The sequence below is a fragment of the Corvus moneduloides genome, chromosome 23 (genome assembly GCF_009650955.1).
Source record: "Corvus moneduloides isolate bCorMon1 chromosome 23, bCorMon1.pri, whole genome shotgun sequence".
Lineage (NCBI taxonomy): Eukaryota > Metazoa > Chordata > Aves > Passeriformes > Corvidae > Corvus > Corvus moneduloides.
The window spans coordinates 5,148,933-5,165,940 of NC_045498.1; the positions used below are offsets into that span (position 1 = coordinate 5,148,933).

Genomic DNA, 17,008 nt, shown 5'->3' on the forward strand with positions numbered 1-17,008 from the left:
GCCGCCCGCCTGCTGCCGTCTGTCTCCCGGCGCTCCCGAGAGGTGGCACTCCAGCCTTGCCGCCGAGCCGCGGCCGGGGGACAGCAACGTCCGGCCGGGGGACACAAATGTCCGGACTCCTCCCTGACCCCTTAAGCTGCAGCAACCCACCGAGATGGGGTCGAGACGCCAGCTCCAGCTCGTTCGCCCCCCAGCTCCATCCTGTGTGCGGGGGGTGCAGGGTTGATGTCACTTCAGAGTGACGCTCTGCTGCTTTGGCACCTTACGGGGAGGGGCCGCTGCCCCGGGAAGGGCTGTGCCCCATCCCCCTCTTTTTGGTGTGTCCCCCCCAAATGGAGACGACGCTGCGATGTCCCCAAGGCCATCCCAGGGAGGTGAGGGAGGAGCCGCCTTGCCCAGGAGATCCCAAACCCCTGCAGGGACAGGAAAGCTTCGCCCCGTCGCTGTGTGCTGGCACCCCGGGGACAACACGTCCTCCAGCCTGCGACATCGAGGGCTGAGGTGGCCCCTTCCCGTGCCGCTGGCTGGGGAGGAAGCCGGGGCTGGCCGCAGGTCAGTCCCTGCCTTTCCTGGCTGCCTCCTGCCAAGAAATTCGCTCCAGGATCATCTCGGAGCCGAGCACTGCGGGGGCAGCACCTCCCTGCCCCGCTCACACCGGCCCCGCTGCCCCCAGAGCTGCCCTGGCCCGGGGATGGGGGTCTCGTGGGGACTCCAGCACCCCGGTTCCGCGGAGTGCCAGATGTGTGGGGTGCAATCCATGGGGGGTTGGCTTTGAGGGGGACCCGGGACGCAGCAGCACCCCGAAAGCCGTAGGGGCACCGTACCGGCCTCTGCCGGTGTTCCCAGCTGGGTGTGCGGCGTTCCCGGGTGGGTTTGGAGGGATTCACCCCTGCAACAGTGGGATCTTCACCCTGCCCCCCACGGGAGTGGCAGCTCGGCCGAGCCCGTGCGTGTCCATGGGGCATCCAGGGCCAACCCAGCTGGGTGTGGGATCTTCCCACGCCTCTGAGCAGTGGGGACAGGGTCCTGAGACCTTTTCCCTCCCCCAGCATGGCCGGGACGGTGGCACACGCAGGGCAGGGGGTGTGTGCCAGCCCGCGGCTCTGCCTCCCGCCGTCACATGGCCCCAAGGTGCCCCGGCAGGACTTTGTCCCCCTCCACCTTGGCTGCCCCACGTGTGCCGAGGCTGCCACTCCCCGGAGAGGGGGCACGAGCAGGGGGGAGACGCCAGCGTCAGAGTGACACAGAGGGAGCTGTGACCTCGCAGGGCCAGCTGGCCGCATCCCGCCGGAGCCCAGCCGCAAGAACGGGGTGAGGGGATGCTCCAAACGCTTGGACTGTCGCCGCTGCCGCCTCCGCGAAGCGGCTCTTATCAGCTGGCAGGGGAACAGGGTTGTTACGGGAATGCTCAACTGTTCCCGCAGCACCCCACGGCGTCCTCTGAGCTGTCAGGGAGCTGGCGGGAGCACAAGGACACAGAGCAGTGGCCGGGGATGTCCTTTGTGCCAGTGGCTTTGCTTTGTTCCCCCCGGGGGTCTTGGGGGAATTCGTGACTCACTGTGGATTCCTACGAGTCCAGTCATGCTGGAGACATTCGGACTCTGGGCTGGACCCAGTTCCTTCCTGCGGCGCTCCAGCCTCCAGCTCCGCGCTGCGTGCGCTGCCCAAGGACGCGCTCACAGGAAAAGGCCCTTCCAAGAGCGCTTGGAAGAGGGGCTCCCGCAGGATGGGCTCCCGCAGGATCCCCGTTCAGGCGCCCAGAGAGCCCCGGGGAGCAGGCAGCTCCCGTGCCCGGCGGGATTTGGTGCTCCCCACTTCCACACCCTTCCCCGGAGCGAAGCCCGCCCTGGCCGCGGCATGTCCCCGTGGGCTCAGCCAGGAGCCCGTGGCCCGTGGCCCGCGGCCGCCCAGGGAACCCCGCCGTGCTCCCGTCCTGGCTGCCGTGAGGCATCCTCGAGGAATCCTTTGGCAGGGCTGGGAGATGCTCCTGGCGGGCCAGGGACAGCAGGAGCCCCGAGTGGGCGGCTGAGATCCCGCAGCAGCTGGTGCTGGTGCTGCGGGGGGGGGGACCAGAGCCTGGGGGGTGGCCAAGACCCCCCCGGTCCTGGTCCCTGAGCGTGTGGCTGGGCGGTGGCAGCGGAGACATGGGGGTGGATCCAAGTGACACCAACTCCGTGCCCTGGGCTGGGGTGTGCCTGTCTCAGCTGTACCCAGCTGCCCACACCCCTGGAAGGGGGAGGAATGCAGCCCCCTCCCCTCTCCACCCTCCCTTCCCGTGCTCTCCACACACCTGGGGAATGGGGAAACGGCCCAGGATGGATTCCCCCCTGGATGGAGCAGGGGGTGCTGGCGCGACAGCCGGGACCCCCCATCCTGCGAGGGCAGTGCCGGGGGGCACCGGGAAGGGATCAGGAGCCGGGGACACCCCGGCCCCGCGGGGACAGAGGTGTCGCCCGGGACTCCGGGCGAAGGGGCCACAAATTCGGGGCTGTGCTCTGCAGCCCCAGGCCCGACCCCCGCCCAGCTGTGCTCCGCCCCGGGCCGGTCGCGGCTGCCCCGGCGCCTCCCCGCGCCCCCCCGGCCGGGGCGCGGCTATAAGGAGCGGCGGGGCCGGCGGCGGGCGCGGAGCGCCGGGCGCGGCAGGTACGGGACCGGCTCGGGGGGGACGGGGTGGGGCTGGAGGGGGGTGCCAGGCGGGAGGAGAGAAGGGTCCCGCCCCACGACTCCCCGGTACCGGACCCCCCACTCCTCTCCCGGGGTCCCCGCACGGCGGGCGCGGCAGGTACGGCCGGGGACGGGGAGGGAAGGAGAGGTTTCCCGGGATTCCCGGGTCACCCCCTCCCCGCTTTACGGGGGTCGGGGGAGTCCCCGCGCTGCAGGCGGAGCAAGGTAGGGCCGTGGGATGGGACCCGGCAGGAGAGGGTCCTTCCCCGTGTGTCCCCCGGATTGTCCCCACTGGCCTCTTTTGGGGTCCCCGCCGCCCCCCTCTGCCACCTGCCTGCCATAGGGACTGGGGGTGGCGTTGGGAACGGGACCCGGGCAGCCCCCCCGAGTGTCCCGGGGAGCCCCTTCCCGCGGGGGTTTTGCTTTTGGAGCCGGTGGTTAAGGGCTGGGCGGGCACGGGGCCCCTGAGATGCCGGGGAGTGGGGACCTGGGGGGAGAGGGTGTTTGGGAGGTTGTGGGAACCCTGAGCTGCGCGGTCACAAGGGGAGTTACAAAACCGGAACGTTTTGAGGTGGGAGCAGCGGCTGTCGTGCCCTCACTGCCCTCCCTCTGCAGGTGTGGGGACATGACCGGGGACATGTGGGCCCTGCTGTGCGTCTGGCTGGTGGCCCAGGTGGCCCTGTCCTCCCGGGTCCGCACCCGCCGGGAGCTGGGGCCCGGTTTGTACGAGCACGGGGTCTATGACGCCGGGGGCTCCTACTGCCAGCGGGGGGACGTCTGCTGCCACGGCCGCGACGACGGCTGCACCGTGCCCTATCACGACACCCTCTGCTACTGCGACCTCTTCTGCAACCGCACCGTCTCCGACTGCTGCCCCGACTTCTGGGAATACTGCCTGGGCATCCCGGCCCCCTTCCCCAAAGCCTCAGGTGAGGAGCGCCCAGCCTGGCTGTGGGTGTCGGGGGACAGTCCTGGGGTGCTGCTGGTGCTCCTTGGGGTGATGGATGTGGCGCCTCACATTCCTGCCCTCACTGCAGAGTTTCTCCAGACAGCTCGAAGCTGTGGAAACTCCTACAGGGTGGGGATGGACTCGCAGAAAAAGGTGTGGGAGCAGCCCGTGATCCCACAGCCCGTGCCCTGGGGAAGGGGCAGCTCCAGCAGCGCCTGTGGGCAGAGCAGGGATGTGCGGGGACTCCATCCCAGCTTGCCCGGTCACGTCTGGGGCAGGCAGATGTGGCCCTGGCTTAACCCTGTCGGCAGCTGGGGCGGCCGGGGGCGAGGAGGGGGCACGGGCAGCCCCCAGCTCGCAGCACAAGGCTCTCTCAGAAGTCCCTGCGGAGCAGAGCCAGCTCCCGGGCACAACCGGCCCCTTTATCCCTGTCCCGCCAGGCTGAGCATATTTAACCCTCCCGGCGCCGAGCCAGCCCCGCTCCCACCCACCCTGCACCGGGGGGGAACCCACTGAGCCCCATCATAACTTTGGGGGTGCCAAGGTGCAGCCCGGATTTAAGAACAGCATTGATTTTCCCTTTGCTTTGTACCCCCGGGAATATGGGGGTGCTGGTGGGGACCCCCGGCACAGCCAAGCACTCACCAGGGGCTCTCCCATTCCCATCCAGGCTGTGCCCGTGCCGGACGCAATTATCCCACGGGAGCCACGTACCGGGAGAACTGCAACCTGTGGTGAGTGAATGCCGTGTGGGCACCTGTGGCATGTCACCAGCATGTCACCAGAGGAAGGTGTCGCGGTCCTGCGGGCTCCTGTAAACCTCAGGGCTCGGTGGAGAGCGAGGCCCGAGCTGGGTGGTGGGAGCTGCTGCCAAAACGCCTTTGCTCCAGCAAATCCAGAGCCAAGGGCCTTGAGCCGCTCCCAAGTTCCAGCGCATGCCTGCGTGGGAGCCGCTCGCCCCGGCGGGACAACGCGCTGCCCAGGGGGGTTTTGGCCACGCTGGTGCCGGCCCAGCTTGCCCAAGCCTGACGGGACGCTTGGGCAGCCGCGGCGGTTTCGTGCCAGCGGCCAGAGTCCGGCTGTGCCGCCCGCTCGGCAGCCCCTGGAGCTCGCTGCTGGAGCAGCGCGGGGGTTATCTGGGAATACTGGTATTACTGGCATCCGGAGGTGGGGGATAGGGGAACCTGCAGGCGCGGAGCTGCCGGAGACGAGGAGTGAACCCGGCGGGGCGATGCGGCAGATAAGGGGAAATCAAAGGCAGCGTCTGGGGCGTGTGCGAGGGCAGGGGCGCGTGTGTGAACATGCGTGTGCGGGTGTGCGCCGGGGCTGCAGGTGAAAAGCCAGCCCGACCCTCCCCACAGCTCGCGGGCAGCCTGGAAGTTCTCCGGGATCGCGGTGTGGAGCACTCAGGGATGGAGGGTGTCCCCATTCCCGCGGGGAATGTCAGTATCCCAAATCCATGCCCGTGCTGGGGGAGAATCTCTGGCCCGCCAGCGCTGCGGAGGGGGCAAATCTCCTGTTCCAAACCCTCCTCCCCCGCACTTGGCGCCTGGAGAACGGGAATTCCTGCAGTGCTTCACCCCCACCCCTGTCCCTGCCGGGGTCCCGCGGGGTCTGGGAGGGGTGGCAGGGGGCAAAAATTATGGTGGGGTGACGCAGAGCGTGGGCACCCAGCTGGTGTCACCCCGAGATGCTCCCAAGTCCCCACGTGTCTCACGCAGCGCCGGGAGTGCTCAGGGAAGGATGGAGGAATGCGGGGATACAGGTGCTGCCGGCGGGATTGCGATGGGGGTGTCTGGAGGGACGCGGCTACGGCCTCGTTCAGCTCCATAAAAGGGAAATGTGCCGGGATCTGGGCAGGAGGGAGCATGCCAAGCATTGCTCACCGCACGGGGGGAGCACAGCCCGGGGCTCCCCAGGGGACCCGCCACACCCCCACAGCCCCCCCTGCCCCAGCTGTCCCCGTGGGGGCCGCAGGAGTGAGGTGGCCAGAGTGGGTCACTCATGGGGACACCCAGTCCTGACCCCCAGTCCCGGGCTGGTGTCCAAGCCCCTCTCTGATGTCTGCAGCCCTGGCAGCTTTTCAGCTGATTTTTCTATCCCATGGCCTGTCTGCCCTCGGGGCTCCAGCGGGGGCTGGGGCAGAGAGGGACAGCTCCCAGGGCCACCCAAAGGCCACTCGCAGGGTCACCCGGAGGGCTGCCCACGGCTTCACCCCGTTCCGAGGTGCCAAGCCCTGGTGACCCCTGACAAAAGTAGCCCTGAGCCCCTCGCTGGCTGCCCAGTTGGGGAGAGGCAGCGTCCACTCAGGGTCCCCCTGGTCACTCTGGGGACATCATCTCTCACTGGCTGTCCCCTCCGCAGCACGTGCGGGCCCGGCGGGCAGTGGCAGTGCGAGGACCACGCCTGCCTGGTGGATGGGGAGCTGATCGACGCCGTCAACAGGGGCAATTACGGGTAAGCACCGGGCACCGCGAGGATGGGGAAGGGATGCTTCACCCCCTCGCTGCTTTTTGGGGTAACCCCTGACCCGTGATCCCTCCTCCCACGCAGCTGGAGAGCCGCCAACTACAGCCAGTTCTGGGGGATGACGCTGGAGGACGGGATCCGGCACCGCCTGGGCACCTTCCGTCCCTCTCCCACCGTCATGAACATGAACGAGATGCACGTGAGTGCCCCGGCAGGGGGGAAACTGAGGCACGCCAGGGGTTATCCCTGCCTATCCCAGCGATTCCTCATCCCTGGGAAGGGGCTCCCAGGAGGGAGGCAGGGAAGGGTTGTGTTTGGAGACAGCAGCTCAGCAAATTCCCCGGGACAATCCCCGGGCTGCCAGTGTTGTTTTTTCCCCCCTCTCCTCCGTGCTCTTTTCCCATCGGAACGCCGGCCCCGCCGCTGCTGACTCAGCAGAGCCGGCTGCTCCAGCGCTTTGCCTCTGCCCGCACCCAAACCCCGGATGGGCACCCTCCGGGGGTCCCTGGGGTGCTGGCAGAGCTCGGTGCACGCCCAGCCCCTCGCTCCGGAGCCTGAGGTTTAATTTTAGAGGCGCTTCCTGTGCTGGGAGAAGCCAAGGAGTTGTGGCCGTGTCCTCCCCAGGAAGGCCGGGGCGGGGGCTCCATCCCCGTTCCCGAGCGGAAAGGCTGGGCCAGAGGCCACCATGAGGGGCTGTGTCACCCAGAGCTGTGTGCTCGGGGTGGCCACCGAGGGCCTTGCTGGGGTCCGGGACAGGCCACTCGGTGCTGGTGTTCTACGAGGAGCTGCTGGGGCTGTGGAACCCAAATTTGGGGGAAATTGAGGGATCTGGCCCTCCTGGGATAAGGGGGATGCCCAAATCTTTGTCGCTTGTGGTGGTGTCCCTGTCCTGAGGGGGTCTCGCAGTGGGTCTGAGGACACTAAAGGGGGCTGGGGATCATCTCAGAGGATGGCTGGGATGGCAGGAGAAGGACATGGGGTCCCACAGTGGGGCTAGGGGACACTAAAGGTAGCTGGGGACCCTGCTCAGAGGGTACCAGGGATGGCAGGAAAAGAATCAGTGAGGCTGGTTGGGGACTCCGCAGAGGATGAGTGGGATGGCAGGAGGCGGACATGGGGTCCAGCAGTGGGGCTGGGGGATACTAAAGGGGGCTGGGGACCCTGCTCAGAGGATGACAGAGATGGTTGGGATGGCAGGAGGATCTGGGGGTGTCTCTGTGGCCTGAGCCCCCCCGCCTCTGCCCCGCAGATGAACATGGACTCCAATGAGGTGCTGCCGCGTCACTTCGATGCCGCCGCAAAGTGGCCCGGGATGATCCACGAGCCCCTGGACCAGGGGAACTGCGCCGGCTCCTGGGCCTTCTCCACGGCCGGTGAGGGGGGACGGGGTGGGCTGGGTGGGGACAGCGGGGACGGAGGGGGAACCGCCTCCCCCTGACCTCCCGCTCCTCCCCAGCCGTGGCCTCCGACCGCATCTCCATCCACTCCATGGGACACATGACCCCCGCCCTGTCCCCTCAGAACCTCCTGTCCTGTGACACCCGCAACCAGCGGGGCTGCAGCGGGGGCCGCCTGGATGGGGCCTGGTGGTACCTGCGCAGGAGAGGGTGAGGGGGTTGGGGTGGGATGGGATGGGGTGGGATAAAGTGGGTTTGAGGCTCTGGGGAGAGCCCAAGAGATCCTCCTGTCCCTTGGGCAGGTGGGGGAATGAGGGCTGCCAAGGTGGAATGGAGAGTGGGGTTTGGGGGGAAGGTGCAAGTGGGGATTGGGATATGGGTGGGATTGGGATGGGGATGGGAGCGGGGTTTGGGACGGGGATGGAGCCGGGTGGTCCTCCCCCTGCTCACATCCCTGTCCCTCCGCGCAGGGTGGTGACAGACGAGTGCTACCCGTTCACGAGCCAGCAGAGCCAGCCGGTGGCCCCGCCCTGCATGATGCACAGCCGCTCCATGGGCCGGGGCAAGCGACAGGCGACAGCGCGGTGCCCCAACCCCCAGACCCATTCCAACGAGATCTACCAGTCCACCCCCGCCTACCGCCTCTCCTCCAGCGTGAGCGCCGGGCCCCGGGGGCGGAGCGGGAGCCCTTTGGAGTGGGGAGAGGGGGAGCGGGAAGGGGCTTGGCTCGGGGTGCTTTACCTGGGAAAAACCGAGTTTGGGAATGCGGCTGGGAAAACCCCGCTGCGGAGCCCGCGGGGGAGCGGCTCCTGAGCCCGGCATCTCCACAACAGCCACCCGTGGGTGCTGGAGCAGCTCTGCCTGCATCTCTGGGGGTGGGGAGGGCACTGCCGGGGGTCCCGGCCCCGGTGCCACCCGGTGCCACCCGGTGCCACCCGGTGCCAGCCGGCTCTGTGCTTGCAGGAGAAGGAGATCATGAAGGAGCTGCTGGAGAACGGCCCCGTGCAAGGTACGGAGCTGGCGGGGACACCCCTCTGTGCACCCCAAAAGGTTGGGGGAACAAGGTGGGGGGCAAAGCCGCTCTGCCCGGGCTGGGGGAGCTGTCGTGCGAGCCAGGAGCCCCCTCAGCTGCTCCCCCTGCTCGGCCTCAGCCGCGTGCCCGGGCAGTGCTGCCCCAGTGCCCGTCACGCTGCCCACCCCAGCGGGCACTGGGTTGCTCATTAACTCCGAGATTTAATCACCGTCTTGGCAGCTGGGTTTGTTTAACTTGATTTTTTTCTTTTTGAAACCTCCTCCGAGTGTTGTTGCATGGCCCCGGGGAGGACCCGGCTGCCGCCTTCCCTCCTGCTGGCAATGCGATGCCCCGTGCCCCGCTGTGCCCGTATCCCCCACCCTGGGGGACGCGGAGCCCCTTCCCTGGGGACAGTGGCAATGTCCCCAACCCCTGTCCTGCTCCCCGCAGCCATCCTGGAGGTGCACGAGGATTTCTTCATGTACAAGAGCGGGATCTATCGGCACACGCCGGTGGCCGAAGGGAAGGGGCCGAAGCACCAGAGACACGGGACCCACTCGGTCAAAATCACCGGGTGGGTGTGGGGGTGGCCTGGGGGGGCTCCAGGGGGTGTGGAAAGGGTTGGTCTGGGTGGGAAAATTGTTCACTTTGGATGTCCCCAGGCTGGGAAAGGAAGCAGAGAGGGAAATGGTGGCACAAGTGACACGAGTGGGGTGCTCAGCACCCTGGAAGAGGGGGCGGGCTGGATGGAGGTGCAGACCCCAAAGAGGGGAGTGGGGCCGGCTGCCCTGTGCCGGTGTTTCCTTCCTCCTGCCGTGGCTAAATATTCCTGCCCGTATTCCTGGAGCGGATGTCAAAACCTCGGCCTGGCCCTGGGGAGGCGCCGGGGGCAGGAAATGAGCAGGGTCAGCACCCCCCAGTCCCACCACGGTGCTGGGGAAGGGGGATCCCACAATCTAGGGGTGCCCGGGGACCCCCCTCACTGTCCTGTCCCGCTGCAGGTGGGGAGAGGAGCAGCTGCCCGATGGCCAGACCCAAAAATACTGGGTGAGTGTTGGGGGTGAGTTTGGTGGGGCTCAGCCATGAGGTGCTGCTGCTTCTCCGCACCCATTTGGGGTCCAGCTTGGGTTCGGGGGATCACCACCCGTGTCCCGTGTCCCCTCTGCAGACGGCGGCCAACTCGTGGGGCACGGCGTGGGGCGAGGGCGGCCACTTTCGCATCGCCCGCGGCGTCAACGAGTGCGAGGTGGAGACTTTCGTGGTGGGGGTTTGGGGCCGCGTCAGCATGGAGGACATGCCCCACAAGTGAGCCCCCCGCTGCCCCCGATGTCCCTGTCCCCAGCTCGGCCCCGCAGTCACAGCACGGCGGGCGGGGGGCTGGAGTTGTCCCCTGGGTCCCCTGGCCGGGGGCTGCGTGTGCCCGCTGTGCTGACGCAGCGGCTGGGTGCAGTGGGGCGTGCGTGGGGGGTGCCGCGGGGGCTGCTCCCGTCTCCCATGGGATTTACCCGCTAATCCCCCCGCCCCGGGCTCGGCTGGGCTGCGGTGGCGGCGGGGGGCTCTTCAAAGGCAGCTGCACCCCCCCCCCCATCCCGGCTGGAGCTGCGGGATTCCCCCTCCTTTTCCCAATGGATGGGGCTGGGAAGGGTCCCCCATATTCCGGTCCCTCCCATCCTGGCCCCACCACTCCCCCCCAGCAGGGCAGCCCTGGAGCTGGGGGTGTGGAATAACCCAGAGGGGGGGTCCCCTGAGCCCCCAGGGCTGGGTGTCGCCAGGATGGGGTCCCCACCGTCCCCCCCCCAGCCCGTCCCTATGGTGCTATGGCCCCGCCACCCCTCTGGGGACAGCGGGGACAAGGGAGGGCTCAGCCCCGTGATGTCCCCGTCCTGGTGGGGCCACAAGTGGGGTCCACGCAGCAGCGCAGCCCGGGACCTCTCCCCTCTCCCCCCCCCCCCCCCCCCCCCCCCCACCCCCCCCGCCAACCCAAGGGCTGTACTTTTAAGATTTTGTATTTATTTTGCTTTTTATTGTTTGTAAATAAAGTTATGGAGGCCTCAGAGCCGGCAGGGTGGACTCAGTGCTCCGAGGGGGACACGTGGCCCCTGTCACCCCCGTCTGGGGGGCCCAGCGTGGCCTCGGGAAGGGCTGGGGGGGTGAGATAAGGCCCCGCTCATTGTCCACCTTCCGGTCCCGCCGCTCCGGTGACCGCGGCCAGCGCTGGCCACGCTGCGGGCACACGCAGCCGCTCGGGCCACCACGGCCGCGGTGACCGCGGCCAGATGTGCCACCGCACCCAGATGTGGCGCTGCAGTCAGCTGTGCCACCACACCCGAGCGTGCCACCACAGCCACCGTGCAGCTGGGGGTGCCACCGCGGCCAGCTGCGCCCTGCAGGTGCCACCACAGTGAGATGTGCCGGCACAGCCCCCGCGTCCCCGCGGCCACCCCGCTCCATCCCGGGGGTAGCGCTGCGGTTGTTGTGGCCTTTTCCAAAGGTCTGCATTCCTGGTGGTCCCTGGCCCTTTCCGGGTCGCCTCCCTCGGGTCTCCCCCCCCCAGCAGAGGGGGACACAGAGTGTGGAGTGCGGTGCCACCTGGTGGTGGCTGCCTGCAACTGTAGGTATCGATATATTTATTATTTTTAAAATATTTAAAAATATATTTATATTTATATGTATAGATAGAGATATGGATGTGTATAGATGTGTCTGTATATATATATTTTATAGATAGATATAGGTACAGGCGCCTGTTTTTGGTCAGACATGAACACCCCCATCTCGATGTATATCTCGATGTATATCTCCATATATATCTCTATATATCGCTATATATCTCTATATTAATCTCTATATATCTCTATATCGATATACATATCTATATATCTCTATATATATCTATATATATCTATATCTATATATCTATATGTGTGTATATACATATCTGTATATTCATTTATATATATATATATAAAGAACACCCTGTATATATATTTATATGTGTATATATGTACATGCAACCACCCCCCTGCACATATATATATATATATATATATATATAAACATACAGCCCCATACTTATGTTTATATGTATATATAGGTAAACACACAGCTATTTATATGTTTATATATGTGCATGTACACCTGCATGTACACTTATATACACACCCCTGTATTATATATAATATATAATATATTATATATATATTATATTATATATAATAATATATATAATATATATATCTATAATATCTATAATATAAAAAATATATACTATATATAATATATATAGTATATAAAGATATATTATATATAAAATATATAATATATAAAATATATATAATATATTACATATATCATGTATAATATATACAATCTATATTATATATGTTATGTATAATATATATAATATATATAATATATATAATATATGTTATATATAATGTATGATATAATATATACAATATATATTACGTATATAATATATATTATGCAATATATATAATATACATTATATTATACATAATATATAAAAATAAAATTTATATCATATATAGAAAAATTATCGATATAATGTATATAAAATATACTATATATAATACATAATAGATAAAATGTATATAATACAAAATATACTATATCTAAAATAAAAAATATGTAATAAATAATATACTCTATATAATATATATTCTCTGTATCATATATCATCTATTTTATATGTAATAGGTGTGTGCCCATATATTTACATGTACATATGTGTACATATATACACACATCTATTTATGTGTGCATATACATGAACACACCTATATCTAGATTTTAATTTCTATATTTATAAACACACACCTGTATTTATCTCTCTACATGTGCCTGTATATATATTTTTTACGTGTATACATGTAAATATAGAAATTTATATTGAAAATATGCCTGTACACAGACCTGTATATATAAATATATATGTACACCTGTATATATTTATATATATACTTATATACATTTTTATATATACATATATATATATGTACCTATACAGCTATATATATATAGAGAGATAGATGATATACACATAAACCACCCCCCTCTATATATTTATGTGTCTATTTTTATGTAAACACTAAATATAAATATTTCTATATCTATTTATATACCCTATACATATATTTTTATGTGTATTTATCCATGGACACTCAGAGGGGTGTCAGTGAGGAGTTTGGTTTGGATCAATGGCATTTTAGATATATTTCTATACGTTAAAATATAGAAATATATATTTATAATATATGCAGGTATGTATATAACATCTATAAATATAGATATAATTCTATTTATGTGTATTTTATATATTTTTTTATATTTTTGTATGTATTTTACAGAGATGTATTTCATATTTTTAATATATTTTTATATATCTTAAAAATATCGATATAAAATACATCTATAAGTGTATAAAAGATATAAAATACATCTATAAAATAGATATTGATATATTTATAGATATATTTACAACCCTCAACCCCAAGCAGGGCTGAGCTCTGACTCAACAGAAATACTGGGAATGCTCAGGGGGGAAATATCCTTGGTATGCTTGGGAACAGCCAGTCCTGCCCCAGGCTGGAAAACACCGAGCTCACGGAAAACACCGAGGTTGGGCCCTTCCTTCTGATCTCAGACCTTGGAACCTTTTATTCCGTAAGAATTCCTTCAAAGCTCTTGGAGATTCCTCAAGGCAAACTCCAGGTTCATCCTCTGGCCATCACTTGGGAAGAAAACTTCGGCATTGTTTGGATTTTTCTGTGCCTCAGTGCTTTCTTTTCTCTATTTTGACATGAAATTCCCAAGAATTGATTTTAGGGAATGGTATCCAGCCCTGGGAATGGGGAGAGAGGCACACGAGGCACCTGATGTCCCCTGGACCCCCTCCCCGGACACAGAGACCACAGAGCAGCCGGAGCACGACGCCTTTTATTCCAAAGCTGGAAAAATTGAGCTCTAAACTTCGTCTGGATTTGGCTTCAGGATTGGCAACAGCGGGGGGACGATCCCATGAGGCTGCAGCAGCACATCCCATTCCAGCAGCCCCCCAAAAACAGCAATGAGACCCCCCCCAGAAAACATTCCCAGGGGTGTGATGTGCTCCCAGGGCACTCAGAGAGGGAAGGAAGGAGCTTTATCCTCATTTTCCCCCTTTCCTGCTGCTTCCAAACCCAAGGCTCAGCTTTTCCTCCCCAAAACGGGGATGTTCTGCTGCAGACGCCTTGGGATGAAGCTGGAATTTGGGGCTGGCACGGGATCTAAGCTGGTTTGGCTGTCCCAGTTTGGCACGGGATTCACCCCAATTCCCAAGGAATCCAAGCCAGGAAAACCCCAGCAGGCTTTGGGTGGATCACGTTGGGAATTTGGCCCCGGGAGAGGGGAGGGGGAACTCTCACAGAGGCTCAGCCACATTTAGAGGATAGATGAGGATGGCTGCAGCTCCTGGAGAGCTCCAGAATTCCCAGCCTTTGGAGCAGGGGATGTCACAGCATCCGGGTCACCACCACGGCGAGGAAATCCTCGTAGCTGAGCCGGATGTTTCCCACCAGCGCCGTGTCCTTCTCCCGGAAGGAGTCGGTGAGGCTCTGCAACTGCACGCAGATGTGGATGAACCGGTCCAGCTGGATACTGGGATTAGGAGAACGCTGGCTGTACCGGGCCAGCAGCAGCTGGCTGAACTGGGGGCTCAGGTTGTAGCCCATCTGGGAGAAAGCTGGGAGCAAGGAAAACTCGGATTAAACCATCCCAAAGGGATGGAAAGTGGCTGTGCCCTCCTCCTCCATGCCCCATCTCTCATTCCCACCACCCTTCCCACACTTCCCGCTCAGGGTGTGCACGGGCAGGGCTCTCCAGAGGAATCAAGCCACAAATTCCAGGCATTTTTCCCTTCACACACACCCAAGAGCTCCTCCCAAAAAACAGGTTCCAGCCACACATCGTTGAGGGAGGATTCCGGGCTTCCTGCAGGAAGGAAGCCCGTGGCACAGCCCCGCTGCAGCTCATCACCTCCTGTCCCCTGGAAAGCTCCAGTGGATAATTCCCAAGCTGCTTTGGAAGCATCCCAGGAGCTCAGAGCCCCCCAGCCCAGCTGCAGGGACCACTTCAGGAGGAATTCCAGCTTCCAGCTGGGAATAGAGCCAGGCAGTGGCTGGGGGGGGGTCAGGCCAGGCCAGGCTGGTGCCCCTGGCCCTCACCCACCTTGCTGGAGCTCGCTGAAGCTGATGGAGCCGGATTGATCCGTGTCATACTGCTGGAAGAGGCTTCTCCACTGCTGGATGAAGCGCAGCAGGGCGGAGAAGCCGTAGACGTCGATGCGCCCCGACCGCGTCTTGTCGAACATGTCTGGGCGGGAGAGCAGGGCAAGGAGGGGTGGAAAGGATTCAGAAACTTCCAGAGAGCTCAGGATCCGCACCACAGCTCCCTGGAATTCTGCTCTGTTCCCAAAATCCTCCCTCACCAGGACAGCGATCGACTGGGACCATTCAACCCCCAAGGCTGGTAAGAAACAGCACCAAAAGCTGAGGTCGGGGCAAGCTCTGGGTCAGTCTCAGCATTTTTTGGGCTTTCCCTCCCTTTCCTCCCTGTCTTTTTGGGATCTGGGGCTTGTGCAGCTCTGGGATTTCCTTTTCCAAGTGGGATTTTGGGCCTTTCACTCACGTCCTCCACCACTGGGAGCTGCTTGGTTTGCCCAGCTCTGGCTCCAGCCAGGAGGCGATGCCCAGGGAAAAGGGGAATGCCACAGGGATGGGCTTCACCCCAAACCCAAACAAACCAGATTAACACCGGGAGGAGGGGAAGGAGATCCCAAACTCACTGATCATGAGCAGACAGGTCTCATCGTTGAACGAGGACCAGTTGTTGTTGACCAGCGCCTGCTTCAGCTCCTTGACGGAGATGAACCCGCTGTGATCCGCATCCACCGTCTGGAACCAGGAAAATGCCTCGGGATCCACCCCTGGTGGGGCATTCCCTGCATGGGAAGAGGCCATCGGCGCTGTCACCCCCTGCTCGGAGAGGCCACGGGCTAGGCTGGCCCCGGGGGTGGCTCACAGGGCCGGGCAGCGCTTCTCCTCCCACGGGTTTTACAGCCCCGTAACACCCTGGGAAAACAGGGCTGGGATGGGCACGGAGCGGCTGGAGCTGGGAATGGGCTGCGAATCAGAGCCTGGTGGAGCTCTGGGATGGAGAGGAAGCCACGGGACCGCCCCATAAACCCGGCAGCACCGGGGGACGGATGTGGGGTGTGAAGTTTTAGGGCTGCCTGGCACTTCCTCTTCCTCCTCTTTCTCTTTTTCCTCCTCCTCCTCCTTTCCCTCCTCCACTTCCTCCTCCTCCTCCAGGATTTCTAAATAATAAACCGGGACATTGAATTTCATTCTCGTGGCGGCATCTACCGAGCTGGCGACCCCCTCAACCCCCACCCCTCCCCCAGGCACCGGACTGGGAACTCCCCAAACCCCCCGACCCCACACCAGGCTGGGGACCCCATCGCTCCCCACCTCCGTCCCGGGTACCGCGCACGGAGACCCCCGGACTCACCTCCTGGGGCCGCCCCGCCGTACGGCCCGGGCTGGGGGCCGCCGTAGGAGCCGCCGTAGGGACCCCCGGGCGGGGGTTGCCCGTAGGGCCCTGGGGGTGGCCCCCCGCCATAGGGACCCCCAGGTGGGGGCTGCCCGTAGGGTCCCGGGGCCGGCCCCCCACCGTAGGGGCCCCCATGATAGGGGCTGGCCGGAGGGGGCTGTCCTGCGCCGGGGAAGCCCTAGGGAAGGGACAGAGACGGTGTGAGGCGGATACCGGACACCGGGCACCGAGATGGGCAGGGGGATGGACCCCGGCGTGACTCCCAGGCCCCCCTCCCCGGATCAGCCGCCGGTCGCATTCCCGCCGCGGGTCATAGTCCGGGTCCCGGTCACAGTCCAGGTTCTGGTCCCCGGTCCCCGCTCCCGGTCCCCGTTCCCTGCTGCCGCTGCCGCTCCCGGTCCCGGTCCCGATCCCGCTCCCGGTCTCGGTCCCGGTTCCGGTGCCCACCCCGCACCTGCCCCGGGTACGCCATAGCGCGTCCTCCGCCCCGGCCACACCCCGATGACGTCACGGAAACGACGCGCGCCCATTGGCTGCGGCTCGCACAGACCACGCCCCCGGGCGGGGCGGAGGCCAAGCGGTGACGCGCGGGAAGCGCGCGCCCGACGAGGCCTTAAAGCGGCAACGGCGACCGGGGTGGGGCCCACCAGGATGGGTTGGCACCGGGAGCTACACGGGAGCGGGGTTGGAATTCTCCCGGAGTTTACCCGGGATCAGCCCGGGAGTGAGGCCAGGACCAGCCTGGGAGTGGGGCTGGTGACCCCTCAAAATGAGGGCTGGGGTTCCTCTGGCAGCAGGAGCGAGATCCCTCTAGGAGCAGGACTGGGATGGCGGTCGGGGATTCCCGAGGATTCCAGGCATGGTCAGGATCAGCCCAAGAGCAGGGCTGGGCTCAGCCTGAGAGCA

The 17,008-nt window shown here is 61.1% G+C and overlaps 2 protein-coding genes across 4 annotated transcripts; one reads left to right on the forward strand and one right to left on the reverse strand.

Moving 5' to 3' along the window:
* The first annotated feature begins 1,105 nt into the window (after positions 1–1,105).
* TINAGL1 (tubulointerstitial nephritis antigen like 1) lies at positions 1,106–10,547 on the forward strand. Of its 3 annotated transcripts, none has more exons than XM_032132425.1 (12): positions 1,106–1,311; positions 3,280–3,593; positions 4,284–4,347; positions 5,978–6,070; positions 6,167–6,281; positions 7,332–7,455; positions 7,539–7,689; positions 7,950–8,133; positions 8,443–8,488; positions 8,942–9,065; positions 9,493–9,538; positions 9,660–10,547. In XM_032132425.1, exons 1-12 carry the CDS (start codon positions 1,121–1,123, stop codon positions 9,798–9,800), a joined length of 1,593 nt encoding a protein of 530 aa, XP_031988316.1. In that variant the 5' UTR covers positions 1,106–1,120; the 3' UTR covers positions 9,801–10,547. The 3 variants fall into 3 exon arrangements, with proteins under 3 accessions (XP_031988316.1, XP_031988317.1, XP_031988318.1); XM_032132426.1 differs by lacking the exon at positions 1,106–1,311 and adding an exon at positions 2,609–2,643; XM_032132427.1 differs by lacking the exon at positions 1,106–1,311 and adding an exon at positions 2,728–2,782.
* A 2,885-nt stretch (positions 10,548–13,432) lies between these two features.
* PEF1 (penta-EF-hand domain containing 1) lies at positions 13,433–16,636 on the reverse strand. Its single transcript, XM_032132392.1, has 5 exons — positions 16,557–16,636; positions 16,061–16,280; positions 15,336–15,491; positions 14,720–14,863; positions 13,433–14,234 (listed from the first exon to the last, which is right to left on the reverse strand). Exons 1-5 carry the CDS (start codon positions 16,572–16,574, stop codon positions 14,005–14,007), a joined length of 768 nt encoding a protein of 255 aa, XP_031988283.1. The 5' UTR covers positions 16,575–16,636; the 3' UTR covers positions 13,433–14,004.
* Positions 16,637–17,008: the final 372 nt, after the last annotated feature.

What these genes read in the sequence shown, in the direction of transcription:
- TINAGL1 (XM_032132425.1), top strand. Translation starts at nt 1,121, where the DNA reads ATGGCCCCAAGGTGCCCCGGCAGGACTTTGTCCCCCTCCACCTTGGCT. An exon ending in CGGGAGAACTGCAACCTGTG is followed by an intron (nt 4,348 to 5,977) that starts GTGAGTGAATGC and finishes TCCCCTCCGCAG; the next exon opens with CACGTGCGGGCCCGGCGGGC. An exon ending in CTGGGCCTTCTCCACGGCCG is followed by an intron (nt 7,456 to 7,538) that starts GTGAGGGGGGAC and finishes GCTCCTCCCCAG; the next exon opens with CCGTGGCCTCCGACCGCATC.
- PEF1 (XM_032132392.1), bottom strand. An exon ending in GACCTGTCTGCTCATGATCA is followed by an intron (nt 14,864 to 15,335) that starts GTGAGTTTGGGA and finishes TCTCCCGCCCAG; the next exon opens with ACATGTTCGACAAGACGCGG. An exon ending in CTTCAGCGAGCTCCAGCAAG is followed by an intron (nt 14,235 to 14,719) that starts GTGGGTGAGGGC and finishes CCTTGCTCCCAG; the next exon opens with CTTTCTCCCAGATGGGCTAC.